This window comes from Equus quagga, chromosome 13 (assembly GCF_021613505.1).
Source record: "Equus quagga isolate Etosha38 chromosome 13, UCLA_HA_Equagga_1.0, whole genome shotgun sequence".
Classification (NCBI taxonomy): domain Eukaryota; kingdom Metazoa; phylum Chordata; class Mammalia; order Perissodactyla; family Equidae; genus Equus; species Equus quagga.
In genome coordinates, this window is record NC_060279.1 from 20,758,553 (window position 1) to 20,780,460 (window position 21,908).

The 21,908-nt window shown below is 37.0% G+C and overlaps 1 protein-coding gene across 5 annotated transcripts in view; it reads left to right on the forward strand.

Annotated features, from left to right (window-relative positions):
* PLA2G4A (phospholipase A2 group IVA) overlaps window positions 1-18,350 on the forward strand; it is a 148,737-nt gene extending 130,387 nt beyond the window's left edge. For all 5 annotated transcript variants that reach the window (XM_046682795.1, XM_046682797.1, XM_046682796.1 and 2 more), the window contains 3 exons: window positions 8,179-8,374; window positions 9,837-9,994; window positions 17,747-18,350. In XM_046682795.1, the coding sequence (XP_046538751.1) occupies window positions 8,179-8,374; window positions 9,837-9,994; window positions 17,747-17,878 (486 nt within the window). In that variant the 3' untranslated portion in view covers window positions 17,879-18,350. The remainder of the gene's footprint in view (window positions 1-8,178; window positions 8,375-9,836; window positions 9,995-17,746) is intronic.
* Window positions 18,351-21,908: the final 3,558 nt, after the last annotated feature.

Here is a 21,908-nt window from a genome sequence, read left to right on the forward strand (position 1 = left end):
TCAGGGCTCCAGAATGAAAATCCGAAGCTCTTTCTCCTTCACTTTCCCCTTCAAAAAGCTGCATCCTTTGTACACACTGGGCACGTACTTTTTTCTGTGCTGTGTGCAGCAGTTAGTGGTAAAACAAGGTTCTTGATCTCCATAACATTTTAGGTGTTTTGGGGCAAATACTTACATGCACAAGAGTCATTTGGAAGGAAATCTAGAAACTTATTGTTAAATAGCTGTTTGGATTTATGTAAGTATGTGTATTATAGGAGATCCATATAAGAATAGATTGGTGTTTCCTGGAGTGGATGAGAATGGAAATTAATGGAACAGGATGAAAATGGCACAGATGTGACAATGAGCACATCTGGGGACAGGAGTGATCTGCTTACTAGTGACAGATATTAAGCTCCCCTTAGGAGGCTTTAGGGGAGAATTCAAGATTGGATGTTAGGAAATAGAGAATCCTGAAGGGTTTCCAGCAGACAAATGACTTCATGAAACTGGAATCTTAGGATGATTAACCTGACAGTGGAAAGTAGGATGAATTGAAAAATGGAGGGCAAAAGATTAAAATCAAGAGGGATTTACTGTAATCCAAGCATAGGGAGATGAAGTATCGCACCAGGGTGGGTGACTGAAAACCAGGAGCAGGACTGATGACCTATGAGCAGCAGTGGGGAGCTGAGTCTCAATGGATGACTCTAAGAAGATAGCTTACAAGCTAGTTCTGGAGGTGAAAAAACTGCATCATTCTCTTTACCAAAGGGAGTGTAAAATGTCAAAGGCAACATCTTATATATGAATCAGAGACCCACTACCTCAGTGAGTTGATATTGGAAGAAGGTTTTAGAATATACTTTGTCCCTCTAAAAAGAACTATTGTACTTTGTAAATGTATTTTCACTCACCATTTCTAACTAAGAAGACTGTATACTCACTGTAAACAATTTGGAAGTTGGAATATATACCAAGTGCTGCTTGTATCCGTGGGCCATGGCTACTGATATTTTGGTATTATAGTCTCTCTTCACTGTGTGTCAACACCAGTGTCACATAGTTTTGCATTCTACGTTTTTCTACTTAAAATTATATTGTGAGCATTTTCCTATGCCATTAAATATTTTTTAAAACATAATTATAAACACTGCATGATATCTATGTGGATATGAAAGAATTTATTTAACAATGCTCTAGTTTCAACTTTTAGATTATTTCTGTCTTGTCACTTTTTTCTATAATGATCATCCTTGAACATGAAGCTATAATCACACTTTTTACTATTTCTTTAGGTTGGCTTCTTGGATATATATTAGTTTATGACTTTTAACGAATATTTCCGATTGCTTTCCAAGAAGATGCACCAAATTACATTACTATATCAGATTGTATATGTGAGCCCTCGTTTTACATGGCTTTGCTGGCATGACAAAAATATTAAAAACAAAGTTAAAAAATTTATAATAGAACAGAAAGAAAAAGAAACACATTTTTGCTTGAATTTTCTTCCTTTGCTCATGAGATTAAATAGTTTGTCGTACTTATTGTATATTCATGTTTTTAAACTACTTTTAATTGGATTATTAGTGTTGCTGCTATTCGTTAATAAGTGTTATTTTGTATCTTAAGGATATTAAAGTTTGTCTTATTTTGGTAAACATGATCTAATGAGTCATTTGTATTGGAATTTTTATTTCTGATGATTTTAAAGTTTTAAATATTTAGGTAGTGACTTCTTCCATCAGTTTTACTCTTGAAATTCATACTTCTTATCAAGATCAGTTACATATGGATTGATATTTTTCTTTATATATTTTTTAGAATATTTTAACTCATTAATCTTATTTAATATACTGGATGTGTCATAACACAATCTCTCAAAGACTTTTTTTAACGTTATTTCTGATGTTTCCTTTGTCATATCCTCTATGGTTATTATAGAACACTGGGATCTGGTTTGTGTATATCTGTTGCGTTCCATTGGTACATTTGATGATCTGACAATTCATGTCTCAGTACCACACTGTATTTTAATAACTGTAGCTTTATTATATATTTACTATTTAGAGAGTCTACCATAACTACTCATATGTATATATCATATATTTACAGATACCTTCTTAATATATCTGTAGACATTTCCAGTTGTGCATTCTCATGGATGTGCTTTAGAATTATTTTGTGAATTCCTTCCATTCCACTTCGCTCCCTCATATGCATATATACTCTTTTATTAAAGGTTTAGTATAGCATGAAACCTATCACTCTAGAAATAGCGAATTGTATTTTCAGAGACTTAATACAAAGGAAACGGCAGTCAATTATATATAATTCACTTTTTCTCCAAAAGAGAACTTCGAAGAGCTCAAATTGAGCAGTGAACTTTTCAGGCTCACTTGGAATATTGAAAGTGATTTTTTAAACTTATGAGTGTTGTTATGACTGTCATTATAAAAATATGCACTTCTGTATGGATCTAAAAGGTTACCCAAATATAATTTTTAAACAGATAAAAATGTACTGTCAATGCTGAAATAGAATACTTATTTTAGATATAGTAAGACTTAAAAATTTTTGATAGGAGGGAGAAGCTCCAATGTAATAACTGGATATATGAAATGTGATTTTATTAGGGCGATTAAATAGTGAAAACTTTTCTATTTAGAGACTGAAATATGGATGCCATTTATAATAAAAGAGTAGAGTGTAAATGCTGGGCAAAAAATTAGAGCATTAACTTTATTTCACAATTATTGGTATAAGTAATTTGTAAATAAAGTTGAATCTCAGATTTTGTCAGGGGCATATTGAATGATGGATATTATGGATTCTGATAAAGGCAATCACAGTTTATATTGTATCTACATTGTAACTGGCCTTGAAAGTTGGTGACATCAATGTCAGTGATACTGGAATATTTTTTTAGATTAGTGGGCACATCCCCTAATAATAGTCTAGATATAAAGAGCCTCATGATTCTAAATAATATTAATTGGTTTAAGAAAAGCAGCTCTGTGTTTCATTTTGACAAACCAAATTTCTTTTGACATATGTCATGCAAAATTAGTTTACCATTATTGTCTATCCAAGAATTCTAATAGGGTTTGTCATTAATGTTGGTCATGAAAATAAGTCAGGGCCTTCATATTCAAGTCTGCAAAATAAACAGATGTGATTTTAGGGGGAAAAAAAAGCTTTGGATCTTGTGAGGAACAAGCAAAGAATATAGGAGAATTCAGAGTTTACTACTAGACATTTTTTTTCCTTTACCTTACTAAGTTTTATGGAGAGCAATAGATTAGAAATACACTATAAATTGTTATTTTCTATAATGTTGTTATATATTGGACATAAATCCAGCTGAGTTTTTCATTGCCCTTTTAAATGCTTAATGACGAGAAGTGAGAACCATGGGTTCATACTTTTAAAAATAAAAAGAAAGAAAGAAGGCGAAAAGGAGAGAAGGAGGAAATGAGGGAAGGAGGAAAGAAGAAAGAAGGAGGGAAAATTTGAAATAAGCCAGTCTTCACAAATGATAGAAGTAATATATCTAAATTAACTTTATCTCCCTCTATTTTACTCAAGGTCAAAATTCCATTTAAACTCACAAATAACAGAAAAAGAATCTGTATTTTTCCACACTAACCTGATTTATTTAGAGCATGATCCTTATTTTAGAACCTCTGCGTATGATTTACTTAGGATTTTTAGGTTGGATCACACCATCATGACCAAACTAGTCCAAGTATTAGCTCTGTGGGCCTCAATCCGCCATAGCTGGTGAAGGGAACTGCGTGTTATTACGTGTAGCATTTGCAGATTTACCTCTTGTATTAGTCTAGTAGGGCTGCCATAACAAATTACTACAAACATTGTGGCTTAAAACAACAGAAATGTATTCTTTCATAGTTCTGGAGGCTGGAAATCCAAATCAAGGTGTCCTCAAGACCACATTCCCTCCAAAGGCTCTACGGGAGAATTCTTCCTTGCCTTTTCCGGCTTCTGGTAGCTCCAGGCTTCCTTGGCTTGTGGCTGCATAACTCCAGTCTTGGCCTCCATCTTCATGTGGTCTTCTCCTTTGTGTGTGTGTTTTCTTATAAGGATATTCGTCTCTTATAAGGACATTTGTCTTTGGATTTATGCACCGGCCCCCCACCTCTCCCCTCCCCAGATAATCCACTATGATACCATCTTTAGACCCTTAACTTAATTACCTTTGCAAAAACCCCTTTTCCGAATTAGTTTTCCTACATTCACAGGTCCTGGAGGGGTAGGGCATGGATTTATCTTTTGGAGGGCCGTCATGTCATTCAACCCACTACACCTGTACTGGTCATTGAGGATCAGATCTTCTTATGAGGAGACATATCCATCATTAATTTCTCCTTACATATTTTTGTGAATTTATGGTAACCTCTTAGTGAACTGCAAATGTGAAATGTGAAATGTGAACTGCAAAGTGCTATGTAAATTCTACACACTATTGTGTATAGAAAATTATTTCCACACCGATTGCCTTATATAGCTCTTGAATCCAACACCCACATGCTTTTTGTTAAAAGTGAGAATGATCATAATCGCAAAATAATGAATACTAAATTGTAATTTCTATCCATTTTATCTTAGATTAGTTGCTTCATTATGTTTTTAAGATTCTGTAAATTTATTTACATCATACCTCTCCCCAGTCTAAAAATAGGTTTTAAATGATGAGAAACATCTTAGAAAGCATATATCCTAGGTTTGTACAAAGAAAAAAACTCATTTCCTCTAGAGAAAAGCTAATGTATACATAAATATATAAGTAAATAGATTTTTATATTTAATACATGTTTATATATTTAAATGTATATTTTTATATGTATATAAGTAAATAAAATGGCATACATATGCCATTCACATTATAGTCTGAATATATTTCTATGTTATTTAGATTGGTTTTTCTGTCCTTCAGGATGTTTTAGCACTCAAAAGTGAACACACACTTCTTACAAAGTATCACTTTGAGGGATGCTATCAGATTTTTATCTCCACAGAAAGTCATTTTAGTTAGTACTGTGTCAATTTACCAAGAATTAGTCTGTGGCAGTCTGAAGCATCTAAAGTCTCAGACGACAGCTGCGAAGGATCGTTATACTAGAGCACAGTTCCGGCATGTTGCTATAGTTCGTGGAGCAGAAATCTTTTCGCTCCCTGCGTTCTTCTAAAATAGCCTTTTCAAACTCGTCTGCTCTACTCATAGTCTGTGTCATTGTCTCTCAGTCTTTACAGAGAAATGAGACATCGGTGAGCAGATGGTTTTTCCATCCTGTAATCACTGTCTTTACAGTCATCAGTTTTTAATCTTTTCCATATCAGGATCATATAAGGAAAGGGAAAGTTTCCTTCACTTCCTGATTCCAGCGTGAAATAGCTGTCTAAAAATAGCTTGGTCTTTCACTCACGCAATTCCCTTTTCCTCTTTCTCCGTATCCACACATCGTTGGTCATACTCTTGAGTCATGTTTGTAAACACTAGAAAGCTCTTTCTTTTCTTTGCTCTCACGCAACTGAAGCAGAGTGAACTCTTGGTTTTATTTTGATATTGAATAATCTTTAATGAACAATCGTGAACCATGGTAGATAAGAAGTAACAAGCTGAATAATTCAATTGAACAGGGAGAAAAAAAAGTTAGTGAGAAAAGTTTTCTCAAGTTTCAAACAAGAAATTACTCATATATAAGGGATTCAGTGAAACGATCATATTTAGCTCAATAGTTTATGAAATAAATGCTTTAATATACATTAAGTCCTTTTTTCTCCCAGATTTTTATGTCTTTGTAAATGGCATTGAGAGTTGATCAACCAAAAATTCATGATGTTCCACAAGCATCAAGAAGAGTAAAAGTTCAATGAAAAGTATGTTTTTCTCTAGATTTAAGGTGCTATTTTAAAGTAACTGTTTTCTTAAATATAAATTACTGAGTTTTTAAAAATACGTTATCTCATTTAATCCTGACAGCAATCCTGAGGGAGACAATAGTATTAACTTTATTTAACAGTGGTAGAAAATGAGTCGCTAGAGAAATAAGAAACAGGTAAAATGTGGATGAAATGGGATTGGGAGCCTGCTATTTCAGGGATAGTGAATGACCTGGTCCCTGCTTGCTTGTTTGTTTGGTTGTTGTTACTTATGGTCCCCGTGGTACCATTAGGGGAAGATCACTACATACTCAGCCCTCAAAATAGTTTCTTCCCCGTTGAGCTGTGGTGGTTAAGCAGATTGTCTGAGATCACCCAGCTAGTAAAGTGTCTGTTTTTGAGCTGGGCTTTTCAGACTGCACAGCCCAGGCACGAAGCCATCCATCACATTCATCCATTCTCTATCATCCTGCACTATAATATCTATTATTTTATTATTATTATTATTATTATTATTATTTTTGGTGAGGAAGATTGGCCCTGAGCTAACATCTGTTACCAATCTTCCTCCTCCTTTTCTTTCTTTTCTCCCCAAAGCCCCAGGACATAGTTGCATACCCTAGTTGCAAGTCCTTCTAGTTCTTCCGTGTGGGATGCCACCACAGCCTGGCTTGATGAGCAGTGTGTAGGTCCATGCACAGCATCCGAACCGGTGAACCCCAGGCTGCCGAAGCGGAGCACGTGAACTTAACCACTACACCACTGGGCTGGCCCCTATAATATCTATTATTTATTTCTCTCGTTGATTTATAATCTCCAAGGATTCAAGGAAAGCTTCTCTGTTATGCCTAGAACAAAGCTGGTATTCAACAATAATTTTTGAATGAATTAATACACACTCTGAGGAAATAGTCCAGGTATACTGCCAAATCCCATGGTGAATACTCGTGGTAAATACTGTTTTCATAGCATTTACCACAGTTTTAAACCTGAAGCGTTATTTGGTTCCTATCTCTCACTCGTCAGCCTATAAATCCCAGGACAGCAAGAGTTTTACTCACTGTTATGTCCCCCCTCCCAGCGTGAAGCCTAGATCCACAACTAATGATGCTCATGGAATGATTGAATGTGATGACAAGAGTAGTTAAGAAAACTTAAGATTATAGTGATCATCTCCCCAAAACTGCCTTTCTCTGCAAATTTCCCTAATACATTCCTAACTCTCTTCTTTCTTCCTCTTTTCTTTCCTCATTTTTCCCTTTTATCTCTTTTGCTCTCTTTTATGGTATTTATCAAATGTTTGTATAACGTGATACATGACAGGCGCTGTTCTAAATACTGTGCAAATATTAATTTATTTAATTCTAACAGCATTCTTATGATATATGTATTACTATCGTCATCCTTATTTTGTATTTGAGGATTGTGGGTGTAGAGACATTAAGAAACACGCCCACAGCCCAAGAGCTCAAACTTTAACTCAGGCAACCTGGCGCCAGAGTCTGTGCGATTGTGACAGCCTGCTTCTTATTTGTCCCACTCCCCCTTAGGCTGCATATAAATAGAAATAAGCTCTATTTCCTGCACCTCTCCATTTTGATTTGTATTCTCTAGTTTAAATTTAATTGTGTGTGTGTCTGTGTGTGCTTACCCACTGTGTTAGCAAGTTTTGCTGCAGAAACAAACAAACCTAAAATTTCAGCGGCCAAAACCACACATGTTTTCTTGGTCACGTTATACATCAGCAGCTGCAGATCAGCTGTGTGATTCTGTCCCATGTATGTTCTTATTCTAGTCAGGGTGTAGAATCTTCGTACCAGGGAGGGAGCTAATATGTAGAAACAATCATAAAATCTACCACGCCCATTAACTAAACTAAACTAACTAAACTAAAGTGCTCCTCATTCTTCTTCATCAGGGTGTTTGACTCCAAAGAGTTAAATAACATTCACATGGCTTTTAAATGCCTAGAACCAATAACATATTTTTTTTCTCTAGCAATTACATCAACATAGTTTTATTCAGTTCAGTTCATCAGTAATATTTCAAATGCCTCCTACGGAGCTAGCCTTGTGCCAAGAATTGACATAATAATAGAGAGTTTATGGAGTACTTTTATATTTTTTTGAGATTGATTAGCTTCTTAAGGAAAAAGTCATTATTCATCCTAGCAAGGAGCACCCTGGTAGCATATAGTAGACACCTAATGAATATTGAATGATGGCTAGACCAGCTGAACAAATGAAGACGGAAAATTCCCAAATGCGTCTTTCTCTCTCTCTCCCACAGGAACTTCTACTTGCAGAAAAGTGGGCTAAAATGAACAAGCTCCCTTTTCCAAAGATTGATCCTTATGTGTTTGATAGAGAAGGACTGAAGGAGTGCTATGTCTTTAAACCCAAGAATCCCGATGTGGAGAAAGATTGCCCAACCATCATCCACTTTGTTCTGGCCAACATCAACTTCAGGAAGTACAAGGCTCCAGGTACGTTGGGAATGAGTCATAGTCTACAGAACAGGAAGCTGGTAAAGGAGCAAGATTGATATTAAGCTGATTCCCACTGGCACTGCTGTACCAGCTATTACAATAATGAGCGCTTCCCTTACCTTGATAAATAGCTACTGTCCTGAGACCCCAAGTACTCTCCCTCTTTCTCACCCCAAGATCCTCTGAGTTCTTCACAACCTAGAAACTGAAAGATCAGCAACTAGCTCAATAAAAATCTCTGGGGCTTTACTCCAGAATCTTTGATTATGCTTGTTTTGATTGATTGTTGCCCTTGTCCTAGGGGTTGTTAAATATTCTGAATATCACCCTTGTAAGGGAGCCTTCGTTTCAGAAGAAATCATACAAAAAATTTTGGGATTTTTAACTGACCACAAGATTAACGTAATCTAGGAGTACAACATGGCTAGTAATTTGAGATTGCCATGTTACATTTCATTAAAAAGAGAATCAAGTTCAAGGCACAGTCATTCTTTTTTACCACCTCCAGAGGAGTCTCTGGACTCTTCTGTATCCTGGAAGATATTAATTAACAACAGGAGATCTAGAGGTTGACAGGCAGGGTGTTGCAGTCCTGAAAATAATATTATTTTAGGACCAGAAAATGTAGTTGTTCAAGGAAAGACACAAAAAATAGTCATGGCAGATTTGAGAGGGGACTATGAAGAAGAAAGAAATGTTTTCTAGATGGCGGAGGAAGACAGCGAAATGAACAATAGGCGTGGAGGGTATCATGAGTCATACTTCAACACAAGAGAAGGAAGAATTGGCCGGCATTTTTAGTTATTGAACAGTGGAGTACTTGAAACCTAGAGAATTTTCTATCATCTTTGCATTCCCCCAGAAGCAGATTCTGAGAAGAGGATTCAAGTGCACATAGTTTATTTGGTTGAACTAGGGCATACAGGAAGCGAGAAAGTGATAAAGGGAAGAAAGGCAGATAACAAAGATGTGTTTGTAAGCTTCTACCACGAGGAGAACTTGATTCTACTGGGAAACTAAGAAAATGGAATAGAACCTATGCTCCAGAGTCATCCTTCTCACTCACACAGCAAGAGGCAAGGGAGCTGGGGTATTTATATCCTAACTCCCTGCAGTCTTTGATTGACTGCTGCCTGAGGTGGAATGTTATTCACCAGAATTTCCAGCCTCCTGCTAGTGAGCAAGGCAGCCTCCCAAAGTTGCAAAGAGAGTTAGAAAGTCCTTAGGCACAGAGAGAGGTGCAGGTACTGACAACTGGAAGTTGCCCAGTCAGGACACACAGAAATGATCAAACCCAGGGAATGTGAGTGGGGGCCAACAGTGTATAGTACAGATTACATGACCCCTGTGGGAGCTCCCAGTGTTGTGTTTATGACTATATGTGTGTTTTATTCCCTGGGTTTTAGAGATATTTGGTAGTTTTCAAAATAACACTATTTGAGACTCTTCTGATATTTAGGTGTTCCAAGAGAAACTAAGGAAGAGAAAGAAATAGCTGATTTTGATATTTTTGATGACCCAGAATCACCGTTTTCAACCTTCAACTTTCAATATCCAAATCAAGCATTCAAAAGGCTGCACGATCTGATGCACTTCAATACCCTGAACAACATTGATGTAAGTATCTCCTATGACCATTGACGATGTTAAATGCTTCCATATCACCTGGACATAGCAATACCTCTTTTTACTTAATTTAAAATACAAATAAGGTTTATGAATGACACCACCCAAACCGCACCATTTTATTTTTCATGAATTGTTTTCTTAATCTCCAGAAGAACCCTCTAAAATTCACAAATAAGAAAAGTAATGCCTCCAAATTGGCAGAACCCACATTTTATACTGTTTTTGATGAAAGAATTGATTAATACTCAGCTTCTTTCCCAAAGTATCTAATGTATTCATTATATGGTAAAATAAGTTATAAATAGGAAGAAAAATGTTAAAAAGGAAATATAAGAGTAGGAAAGTGAATGTCCCAGAAGTGTAATTAATCTGCAAAAATATCACAAGTTTTAGTGTATACACTCATGCTTTTACATGTCTTTATTTTTGTGAACTAGGGAATGACACCCAAAATAGCAGACTCTCCATTTTAGCCCTTGAGATATCAAGTATACTTTGCTTTAGAAAGTTTATTTTTTTAACTTAAAAAAATTTTTTTTTTATTGCAGTAACCTTGGGTGATAACATTATGTAGCTTTCAGGTGTACATTGTAATATATTTCGAATTCTGTGTAGATTATGTCATGTTCACCACCCGAAAACTAATTATAGTCCATCACCACACATGTGAGCCTAATCATGCTTTAGAAATTTTAGAAACAAGTCATTCTCTTCAGTATCAATCATTCCTGTCAGTAGTATATCTACTGCTAAGATTTTTGTCTCTAAGTGAAATTCTTTAGTCTCTAACTCAGTACTTAGAAACAATGTTGTGTAATTGGAATCATGTTGGCTTGTGGTTCCAAATCAGTGTCTGACAAATTATCAACTACGAAAGCCCAAGTTCATTAGCCTAATTGGATTTTTCATGGTAGGAAAAAAAAGGATAAAAGAAAAGGAGAGAAAGAAATTAAATGGAGAGGGAAAAGCATCGTATCTGATTTGCCAGTCTTTTTGGAGACTGTGTGAATGGTGCAAAAGAACACACAGTGTATGAATGAGTGTTCTGTTTATATGAGATTTAATTAGATCTCGTGAGCTAATAGAATTCTGGCACGTCTAGTTTACTTGCTTATTTAATTTGGCCTGAGACTAGTGATGATCAATTGTGTGCAATTACAACAGTTAAACCTAATATGTTTATTAATCAATGTCTTTAATTTTTGTGGACATATGAAATTTTCTCCCATAAGCTTCAGTTCCTGCAACTCTAAAATGTTTTCTCATCGGCCTTCATTTGTGAATAATATGTGATAGTTCATGTAAATTATGCTTACTGAAATTTATAGCGTATATCATTTCCTAAATATATTTATTCCTTTTTTCTGCTATCTTACAAACAATGGACATCTGAAATCCGTAGGCTACATTGTTTCTGTGGTGATGGTGAAAATTTAAAGAATATTAAGAGAAAATCGACATCTTACTCTATGATTCATAGGAAGAGAGCAGACATTCTCAAAGTACACTTGAGTTCTATGGAACCCCATTCTGTTCAAAGAGAAGAGAACTAAGGGGTAATATCAGAGTAATCCTGTGTGTTCAGTTTGAAGCCAATAAACTCAAAACTATGTATTCCTTGGGATGAAATATGTTAAACTTGATGAGTTGTCCTCAAATGGAAAAAAAAATAGATTGTAGGAATCGATAAATATCCTGTTTGACTTGGGAAAATAAAAGGATACACACACACACATATGTATAGCTATCTCTGTGTATATATAGATATATATGTATATATTATATATGTGTGTGTGTGTGTGTGCATATATATATGCACACATATGTAACTTAACCACATTTCTCTCATTGTTTTCAGTTCTGGTTTATATAAAACCTGCTAAGCTATTTGCTATAAAGAATGATGTAGTTCTATTTATATATTTTATAAACATTCTTTAAAGTAGTTTGTTTGACACATAGATGAAAAAGTTAAAGCCTGAACAAAACTAGACTGAATTCCGAAAATAACTGTCCTGATTTACAGCTCATCATATGTTGATCTTTCACAAACCGTTTAATTAAACTGGTCTTAATAGCTTCCAAGAAACTGTCTGGCACGGCATGTGGAAGGAAGGTCATGGACTTTTATATTATGTTTAGATCTCAGATGGGTCATTTGTGTAGCTTTGAACAGCTACTTAAACTTTTTGGGCCTCAGTTTCCCCATCTCCAAAACAGGTGTAACAGCACCTGTTACGCTGGCATAGGGAATCTTTACTCAGGAGATGTATGAACAGTGGGCTGCAGACAGATGCTGCTCGATAAATGGAACCTTACCTATGCGTGTCTATGTCCTGTACCTTGATGGAAACACCTCAAGACCTTTGCAAATGCCCAGAGTTAAGAATATAGACAAGTCTGTACAGGTAATGGCAGCCTAGGCAGTAAATAAATATTTTTGAATGAATGAATGTAGGTTTCCTCTTAAATTATATGGCCATTGAGATCTGTGTTCAAGTGACTCTTGGTTGTATGTGTGTGTGTGTGTGCGTGTGTGCATATGCACCTCATACCCAGGTAAGACTTCCAGTTTCACTGACATTTTACCTCTCTCTTGATGACTCCCTCCCACCTCTTCTTTTAACCAAGAAAACATATTCTATCAGAGTCAAAGCTTCTTGGTAAGTGATAGTAAATAACAATGAAACTGCAGTTTTCAGCGTTGTAGCCATGACTACTGTGGCTTGAGGCAAATTTTCATCCTCAATTCACATTCTGACTTAAATTTTTGCTCTGAAAAGGCCCCCGTGTCTCTGACAGCTGTATGCTTCTGTTGCTTCTTTTTGCCCAGAAAGCCTCACTGGCCTGCTTTGCTGACACTAAATTCCGGTTCATCTGTAGAGAGCCTCTGCTCTGCGTCTGCTTGCTCTGTGACAACAGCCTACATTTCTCATTAGTATCCACATTTCTGCACTTACTCAATCCTCCAAAATTCCTTTTCACTCAACATTGCCTCAGTGCTTTTACAAGTTATTTCCTGAGTTTGGGCTTGTTTTTTTTTTCTTCAGAAACCTAACATTTGGTGATTTAGACTGGTGGACATGAGGTATACAGGAAATGCGCAGGCTTTGGAGTCACACCAAACTGGGTGTTCAAATCCTTTCAGCCTCTTGGCTGGGTGACCTTGGGAATGTTGGTTAACCTTTCCAAATTTCAACCTTTCCTCATTTGTAAGGGGGAACAATGATACATATTTTATAGGCTCAGAATGAGGATTAAGTAAAATAATATAATTTGAGGGCTTGGCATGCAAGAGAAGCTCAATAAATTGAAGCAGCTAATATGATAATGATAATAATTATCCGTGTCATATTATCTTCTACTTTTAGGTGTAAATTTAAACCCTTTAAAAGCAATGACTTGTCTTACTTACCTTGTGTCCTCTAGATACTGATCACAATGCCCAGCACCTAAAATAAATATGCAATAAAATTTTCATGGATGATTTTTGAAATGTCATTGACTTACTGGCTGAAACTGTTCAAGAGTTTAATGTCATAGGAGGAAGCGTCAGGAGACAAGGTCTGTCTGTTGGTTGGAGGCAGAGTCCCTGACCCCGTAGAATCTCTATGCAATGTATGTTTGGTCAGGTGGTGTGGCCACAAGCTCTACTCACAAACCGCTGCTTTGATCTGGAGGAGATACACCTTCCGAGATCTCTCTTCCAGCACCTTGTTGATCTAGCTATCACAGGAAAATGTACTGTTATGCAGACCCACTCACTGATTTGTTAACTCGATAGGCATATTCTAAGGACCTGTTATGTGTCAGTTTATTCAGCATATGCCGATGATGCATAATAATGAGCTTTTCAAATTCTTTCTCAAACAATTCTATAAAGTGTTAAATACTAGATGTTAAATGAGGAAAAGCACATATGCAGAAGTACTGGTACTTAATTTATTGATACTTCATCATGATAAGAGCGTCTCAGTACAAGTTAAAGTTTTTTTCTTTTTAAAAATAATTTAGAGGATTATTATGTATCATGGCCTAATGTATTAGGCCCAAATTCATCTACCTTTCATGCTGCCTGTAATCTCTCTTCATCTTATTTATTCATTAATTCAACACGTATTTATTGAGTATCTACTGTGCCAGGCACGATTTTAGGAACTAAGGATACAACAAGGCACAAAACAAAAAGAACGACGAGAACTTTTGAGTGCTTAATGTAAGCCAACCACATCCCCCTCAAATATCGAATGCTCAGACTAGCCTATGAGGTCAGATTTTTATTATATGTGAGGGAACTGAGTCATGGTTGTTCAGCAGCTTGCTGGAAGTCACACAGTGATGCCAGGAGCTGAGCTGGGGCCACAGGTTTTTTTCTCGCTCTTTCCTCACTTTTGAACCATCTCTCTCTCCAGCAGCTTTATTCCCAAGTATTCCCCAAACACAGCTCCCTTTCCAGCCAGGCTGGTTTCCAGAGGTTTCCTCCACATGCCATGACATTCTATCTTTAGCCTTTTCATAAGATTATCCCTCTACTGCGAATGCCCAGTCTTGCCTCTCCACTTATAAAATCCTGCCTGTCCTTCAACCCAACTCAAGTCTCATTGTCCCCATGACTTGAACTTTATCCTGTTTATTCCAACCTCCAATGAGCACCTCCTGTGTGTTCATTAATTTTACCAATATTTATTGTGCCTCTTCCGGGTTTAAGTGCTGAGATCAAAAATGACATGCCTAATAGGGTCCCTGCTTTCATGACACTTCGATTTTTCTTGGGAAGGCAGACAGCCAACAAATTCACGGTAATTTAGACCAGAATATCTTCTTGTAGCCTTCTATATTTGTAATTTTTATCTCTCTCAAAATGTACTATAACTTCCTCTTGGGCTCACTTAAAATTTTCTACTGTGGGAACTCAATATTTGCTTGTGGATTGCTTACAATCTCACATCTCTCAATTTGTTCCTTTTTGGAGGGGAGGACTATCCACATTTTGCATGTTTTCTTTTCTTATTCTCTGCTTTTGTTGCCCAAGATTGAAGGGATCTGGATCAACAATTGGGAGGCTCTTGAATGGCGCAAGTGGAAGATGACATAGGTCAGATTTAGGGAGGGCCAGTGGGGGTGGAGAAGGTTGCGATATGAGGGCTATCACAGGGATAGCAGTGACAGAAAGGATGTGGAATCTCAGTGAATTTCAGGGGGAAACGAAAGAGGAAATTGGATGTAAACACTATTTAAGATTACTAATGTAATTTTCAAAACAGGAAGATTCAAATTTGACATCTTGCCTTTCTGGATATATCTAGTTGTACCGTGTATCATGCTGGAAGGTTTGAATTCAGTGACCGATACAGTGCTGAGTTTAGCCTCTTCTGTTTATATCACAGGATTAGAAATCACGGCACTTGGGTATTTTCTGCGGTAATCTGAAAAACCAGGTTAATGTTTCATAGCGTTCTTCTGCCACCTAGTGGTTCTGCTTGCACGTTCTAATTGCATATGATTTGGGTTTTTCAGAGTTGCAGATGTAAATATTCATTTTCTTTTATAAGAATGACCTGTTTACTAGAAACAACTGCCAAGGCCGAATTATTGTAAATCCACTAGTTTATGTTACTGATATTGCTGAGTTTTGGGGCTCATGAGTTCGTTATAAAGGAATGGACAGCAGTTATTATCAGTATAATTTCCCCTGTGGTCTTTTATATTTTAAAACTTTTTGGTGTTTGGAAAGTAAATCATTGATTTTTATTTTACTTGGTTACTTCTCTGCAATAGAGTTGATGTGTCTCACGCTGCTATGGTGAAGGAGAAAGCAGCTGATAAACTTGCTGACGTGATCTCCAGAAAGGCAGGGAGATTATTAAAAGAAGATGTAGCAGGAGACGTCTGATAGCAGAATAGATTTGCTGACTTTTACCATTTAATAAGCCCACCATTGGCTATGCATGGTGTGTTTATTTCTAGTAAACTTTATAGCCTCGCATCTATTTAAAATTCCTAAATTTCCTCATGTATGTTCCGTTTAAAAATAACAACAACAATACGTACATGCTACTTACGGAATATTCCCTATGTGCCAGGCATTGTGCAAAGTCCTTTATATAAATGATCTCCAATCCCTACAAAAGCCAAAATTAGTATTACTATTCCCATTTTTAAAAAGAGGAAACAGGCTCAAGGATTTAAGCTGATTTCCCTTGATCTCACATAGCCAAGAAGTGATTGTGCCTGGCAGCCCTTGGCCAGGTCATTGATCAAGGTCTTCTGCATTGGCCTGAAGCTTCTTCTGTCACAGGGAATTAATTATGTTTCCCTTACTCATGGGAAAAAAGCGGTCAGCAAATCTGCTTTACCTAAAAGATTCAGTAACATTTGAGCCCATTTTTCCCAGAAGACAATTATATATATATATATATAAAAGAAAAAAATCATAGAGCAGATAAATCCTATGATAAATACATAACATTCCTATGATAAATCCCTCTTTCCAGAATATCACTGCTTCTTGTTTAAAGTTAGCATTGAAGAATAGAGAGGCCTGCCCATTGGGCCTGACAAAGTCACAGAGTATGAATCGCGTGTGAGCACCACCCAGGTCACACACCTCTCTCCTCTAGGCCTTGAACCTGCCTTGCTCAGTGAGATGGGATGTGAGATGGGAAAACTCCTTTGTGCACACATCTCCATGGCCAAGGGGCCACACCAGCTCTGGGCGGGAGGGGACCGTGGGGTCGTAAACTGCTCAGACTTGCCAAGTTTTCCTAGCCATGGCAGAGTGCTGAAAAGCATGTGTGTAATACTTTCGTGTTGCTTAACCCCTGGGATAGAGAATAAAGGGAACTGTGGAATATCCCTGTGACTTGCCTCTGTGCCCTGAAACTCCTATCTCATTGGTCATTAGATGAAATCCTGTAGTCCTGTCCTGGGGAACGGAGTCTTCTTGATTTTAACAGGGTTTCAAAATGGCATCAGAGGCAAGATTACCACCCAGGCCTCTCTTCCAAAGCTCGTTCCCATTGCTCCACAGCAACTGCTTCAACCAAATTCCAAATTTCTCTTCTTCCCAAAAGTTCCTAACCAGGTTAACTTCTTACCAGAAACAATATATAACTGCAATAGCAATTCTTAGAGGTTATAGTCACCATTAATTTGAGTATATATAAAGATTATTCTGAATAAAATATAGCCATCATCAATAAAATCACAAAGCATGGTGTTTTCTAGATAGAGGACATCCATGTTTTATAACTGTCTGTTTAGCTGAGGAAGTACGTCAATTCTTCAGCAATGCCTTCTCTCTGCATTAGACTTGGGGGAAGTCTTTTATTTCCATCTGGCCCCTCATTTCCACTTTTCCATTAACTGTAAAGAGCATAAATTCTAGATTTAGTCATTACTTGTTTCTTCCCTCTTATCACCTTCCCCCATGAAGGACAGAATGAAGACAAATTTACCATGTTACAAATATTTTATTCCCAATTTTATCAGCACAAAGTCTGGAACACTCCCTGAATAGTTCTTTCTCTGGGGGGAAAAGGAAGAGTGTCTGGATAGAAGCTTAACAAGAGTGTAATGGTGGGATGTTGAATTAAATATACACATGCATGACTCAGAGATTTCTCTATTTCAAAAGGAGTAGTATGATAAAAATATTAATTGGAGTTTTGTTTTGACCAAACCAATGATTAAATGAGTTCGGAGCACCACTAATTATCCATCTTTTGCCTCCATTTGCAGGTGATTAAGAATGCCATCGTTGAAAGCATTGAATATAGAAGGCAGAATCCGTCTCGTTGCTCTGTTTCCCTCAGTAATGTTGAGGCAAGAAGATTCTTCAACAAGGAGTTTCTAAACAAACCCACAGCATAGTTTGTGTACTGGAAAGGGCAGCAATTTCTGATGCTGAGACAGTTTGAAATTCCATGACAACTGGATTGAAGAGCACAGTACAGATATTAGTACTGATCATAAGAGACTGGCTAATACACCAAGGTGCAGTTCTTTAGCTGCATGAGAATAATACCCTTAGAAGTTTGTTAGGTTGACAAATGATGATAAAAAATATCCTCAGCTGCATTTTCTGTCAGTATGAATTTCCTGATGCAAATGTGGGGACATATACTGTATTTTTTAGACATTCCTCAGCAACTGTCTTATGTGTCCTCTTTTTAAAAATGTGGTTCCTTTGTACAATATGTAACAGTTCAGTCTCGATAAGTAAGATTTTGCATTGTGTGTGACTGTTATTCACTGACTGGATTTATTCATGTCATGAGACAACACTATTTTTTATTTATATATACATTTCGTACATATATGAAATAAATCTATATGCAAATTAGCATGAGATAGCAACTGAGTTTTTGTTATTATTCTTAATGAGATATTGACTTCACTGTTGCCTTGAAAGATTCTCAGATTCATGGCTTTCAAACACAGAAGTACTTAATCCTAAACTCAAATGTGGAACTTGCCATTTTAAATCATGGTTATTTTTCTTAAAAGAGAAAGTCCACATAATTTGTTGAGCAAATGGTGTATATTTATTCAGCACGTAGAAAAAAATGTAAGCACTTCTAGTTTAACATTTTACTTTGCTGACATTATGTTGGACTGTTTATGCACCAGGGAGCGCCTCAGAGAAAAATCCAGAAGAATGGCAAGGGCTGTATCTGCAAGTCTTGCTTTAGGCGCAGTCTGTCTGTATTGCACGACTGTGGCTTCAGTTCCCATTGAACTGCTAAGTTCAGACGTGGCGTTACAAATATAAGGGCTTCCTCATTCTTAGTTTTTGAATTACTTTTCTTTAAGCTCTCTATTCATTTGCCTTTTTTTTCTCTGCTCTTTCATTTATATTTCCACCTGTGAGGAAAGACAAAAAACATTATTAAAGAAGAAGGGAACACTTAAAAGTTCATTCTTTCGTTGGTTGATTTATGCATGTGACAAATGAGTGCCCACTCCAGGCCATCAGGCATGTTGTCGGACCTGGGGATACAGCAGGGGACAGAACTGACAAGAGTGCCTGCCCTTAAGGACCTTACATTCTAGTGGAGGTGACCAGCAATAAAAAAGACACGTGTTTCCAGAATGTTAGTGATAAGTGTTAAGAGAAAATTAAAGGGAAGGGAGGAGGTGGGAAGTTTGGGGGGGGGGGGGTGTACAATTTTAAATGGGGTCCTGAGGAAGATCGTAATAAGACGGTGACATCAGAGTAAAGATGGGAAGGGGCTGAGGGAGCAGGACCTGTGGATATTCAAGGGAAGAGCATTCCTGACAGAGGGAACAGCAAGTGCAAAAGCTCTGAGGTGGAGCACCAAGCATATTTCAGGAACAGGGAAGAGACCAGTGTACCCAGAGCAGAGTGGGAGGTCTAAAAATTTAATTTTCACTTATTTGTTCAAAACATGGCAAGAGTATTTATATTTAATTTGTCCTTCAAAATACCCCTATCAAATAGCAAGACCAGAGAAGTTAAGAGATTTGCCCGAGGTTACCAGAGTTAATGTCAGCCACAGTCCTATGCCCTTGACCTTGTGGCCTTTATATCACAATCTGTAGCACTTCTTAAAAACTAATTAGATGAATGTTTTAAAGACTAGTAACTATAAAGTTGGAACGCTGTAGGGCGCTTGCTTTCCCTTTGTTCACATGCTTTTTGTTTCGTAGCTGCAATGTAACAGAGGCTCCTTGACTAATTCGATGTTGCCAATTTGATGGCAACACATCTTGATGGCAAATTAAACCTATAAACTTATTTTTTCATTCTTCCTTTGTTTCAATGAATGACTGATAAGTGAGATGTCCTCTTGGTCCTCCCCCAAACCATCAACAGGCCCCAGTAACTTGGGCTGAGCTCTTTGCCTTTTGACATAAGCACACCTTCCCTGTTGGCCTGTTCATGCCCATGACACGAGCACTACTTTGCTTCATCCATGTTCAGTCTGACCAATTTCAGGTTACTTTTTTGGCAAGTAATAAAAAAATCAAGATAAAAGTTAGCGTGTGTGTGTATACATATATACATAGTATATTTCATTTCTTCTGAAAGATGAGATTTTAGACACAAATAGTTTTGTTGTAATATTGAAAAAATTCATAAAATTTTTGGCCATAGTGTGTCTCCTTCTTCTTTTTCCCCTCCCCTCCCTTTCTTTCCTAAACTATTTGATCTTAGAGCCATTAGGTGGGGCAGAGATAGGTAGGCAGGGGTGGTGGTGGTCATGGAGCCACAATGAATCCAAGTAGGACGACACAACCTGAGCAGTGTCAGGAGGGCACCCGGGCAGAGGAAGTGGGTGGCACTGACAATGTAGATGGGTTATACACAGGGAGATTGATCAAATAATTAAATACATTAAATATAACGGAAACCAGGTTTATCACTGAGAATGGAGTTATAAATATGGAAATGAAGAAAACCAGAATGTATTCTCGGGGTGCTGGGGGGGGGGTGTTGGATTGAAATTGAAAGTATCAATATGAACTCGTGGAGAGATATATATATATTCCCTAGGTTTGTTAGTGAGAAGGCCTAGGATCAGAACACCCCAGGAGCAAGGAGCACGCCTGGTGCCCACATCTTGGCTTTTAAACCCCATTATTTACTAAAAGAAACCTAGGCTTCTTGGAGAAGTGGCTGATTCCAGGACTAGGATGAGAAAAGTAAAAAATGACCATTTTATTTTGCCAGAAAACAAGGAAGTGCCCAAAGAATGACAGGAATATGTCAAAAAGACATCAAATCCATCTTGAAGAGACTCCAATGGCTCTTTTGGGGAAACTGAGCATTAAGACATATAATGATAGTAACAGATTGTGACTCATTGAATAATACAGGAAACCATGACTCTATCTTGATGAACAGATAAATAAGTTAATAGTTTAATAAGGAAGCAGATATTTACATCATCTTAAAGTATGCCCTTTTACAAAAATACTTATTAATTACAAAGGGAAAAAGAGTAACTTTACAGTGGAAAAACTTGTCAGGCTAAGTAATCAAAATGAATATCATCCTTAAGAGGACAAACAAATCCTGCCACCTGAAGGGATGCAGTGAGAGGAACACGGCATCGCTTCCGTGATAGTCCCGTCAAAGGTGCACCACCCGAATCTATTCATGAACAAATATCAGGCTAGCTCAAAGTGAGGGAAATTCCAAGTATAATTGTCTGCAATATGCAAAATTGTTAAGGTCAGGGAAATCCAGGAAAGACTAAGGAGATGTTCTGGACTAAAGACGAGTAGAGACAAGACAACTGAAGTAACGTGTGGTTCTGGCCTGAATTCTTATGCTAAAGGATGTCATCAGGATGACTGGATGCAATGAGTTTTGAGGGCTCGATTGCAGTTATGTACTAATGTTAATGTCCTGATTTTGATTATTGTATTGTGGTTATTTAGAAGATTATCCTTATTTACAGTCAACACACATTAAAATTTTGTGGTGTTGGGACATCATGTTAGCAAGCTACTTTCAAATGGCTCACCAAAGAAAAACATCTCTTCAGATTCTACCTACAACTCTTCTGTGAGCTTGGCACTGTTTCAAAATGTTAATATTACTTAAAATTTTTGGCAGTGGAATCTCAGTTGGAGGATTCTCAGAAAATTAAAGAAGTTTACATGAGTGGCTCCCTTTTCAGATCCATGTTTTCTTCTTTTAACTTTTTTTAAAGCTGATCAATGCAAATCCTACCTTTTGTATATTAAATAAAAGCCAAAGAAATAAATCACAGGCTAAAGATTCTATAAAATTGCTTTCATCAAATATTTTAAGGGATAGAGCTTTATGATATTCTAGTGATTTTTGTGTTCCTCCTATTACTTTAATACAAAATTGCAAATCCAATTAATGCCGCCATTGGCTGCATAAACGTAAGGGAAAAATAAGTAA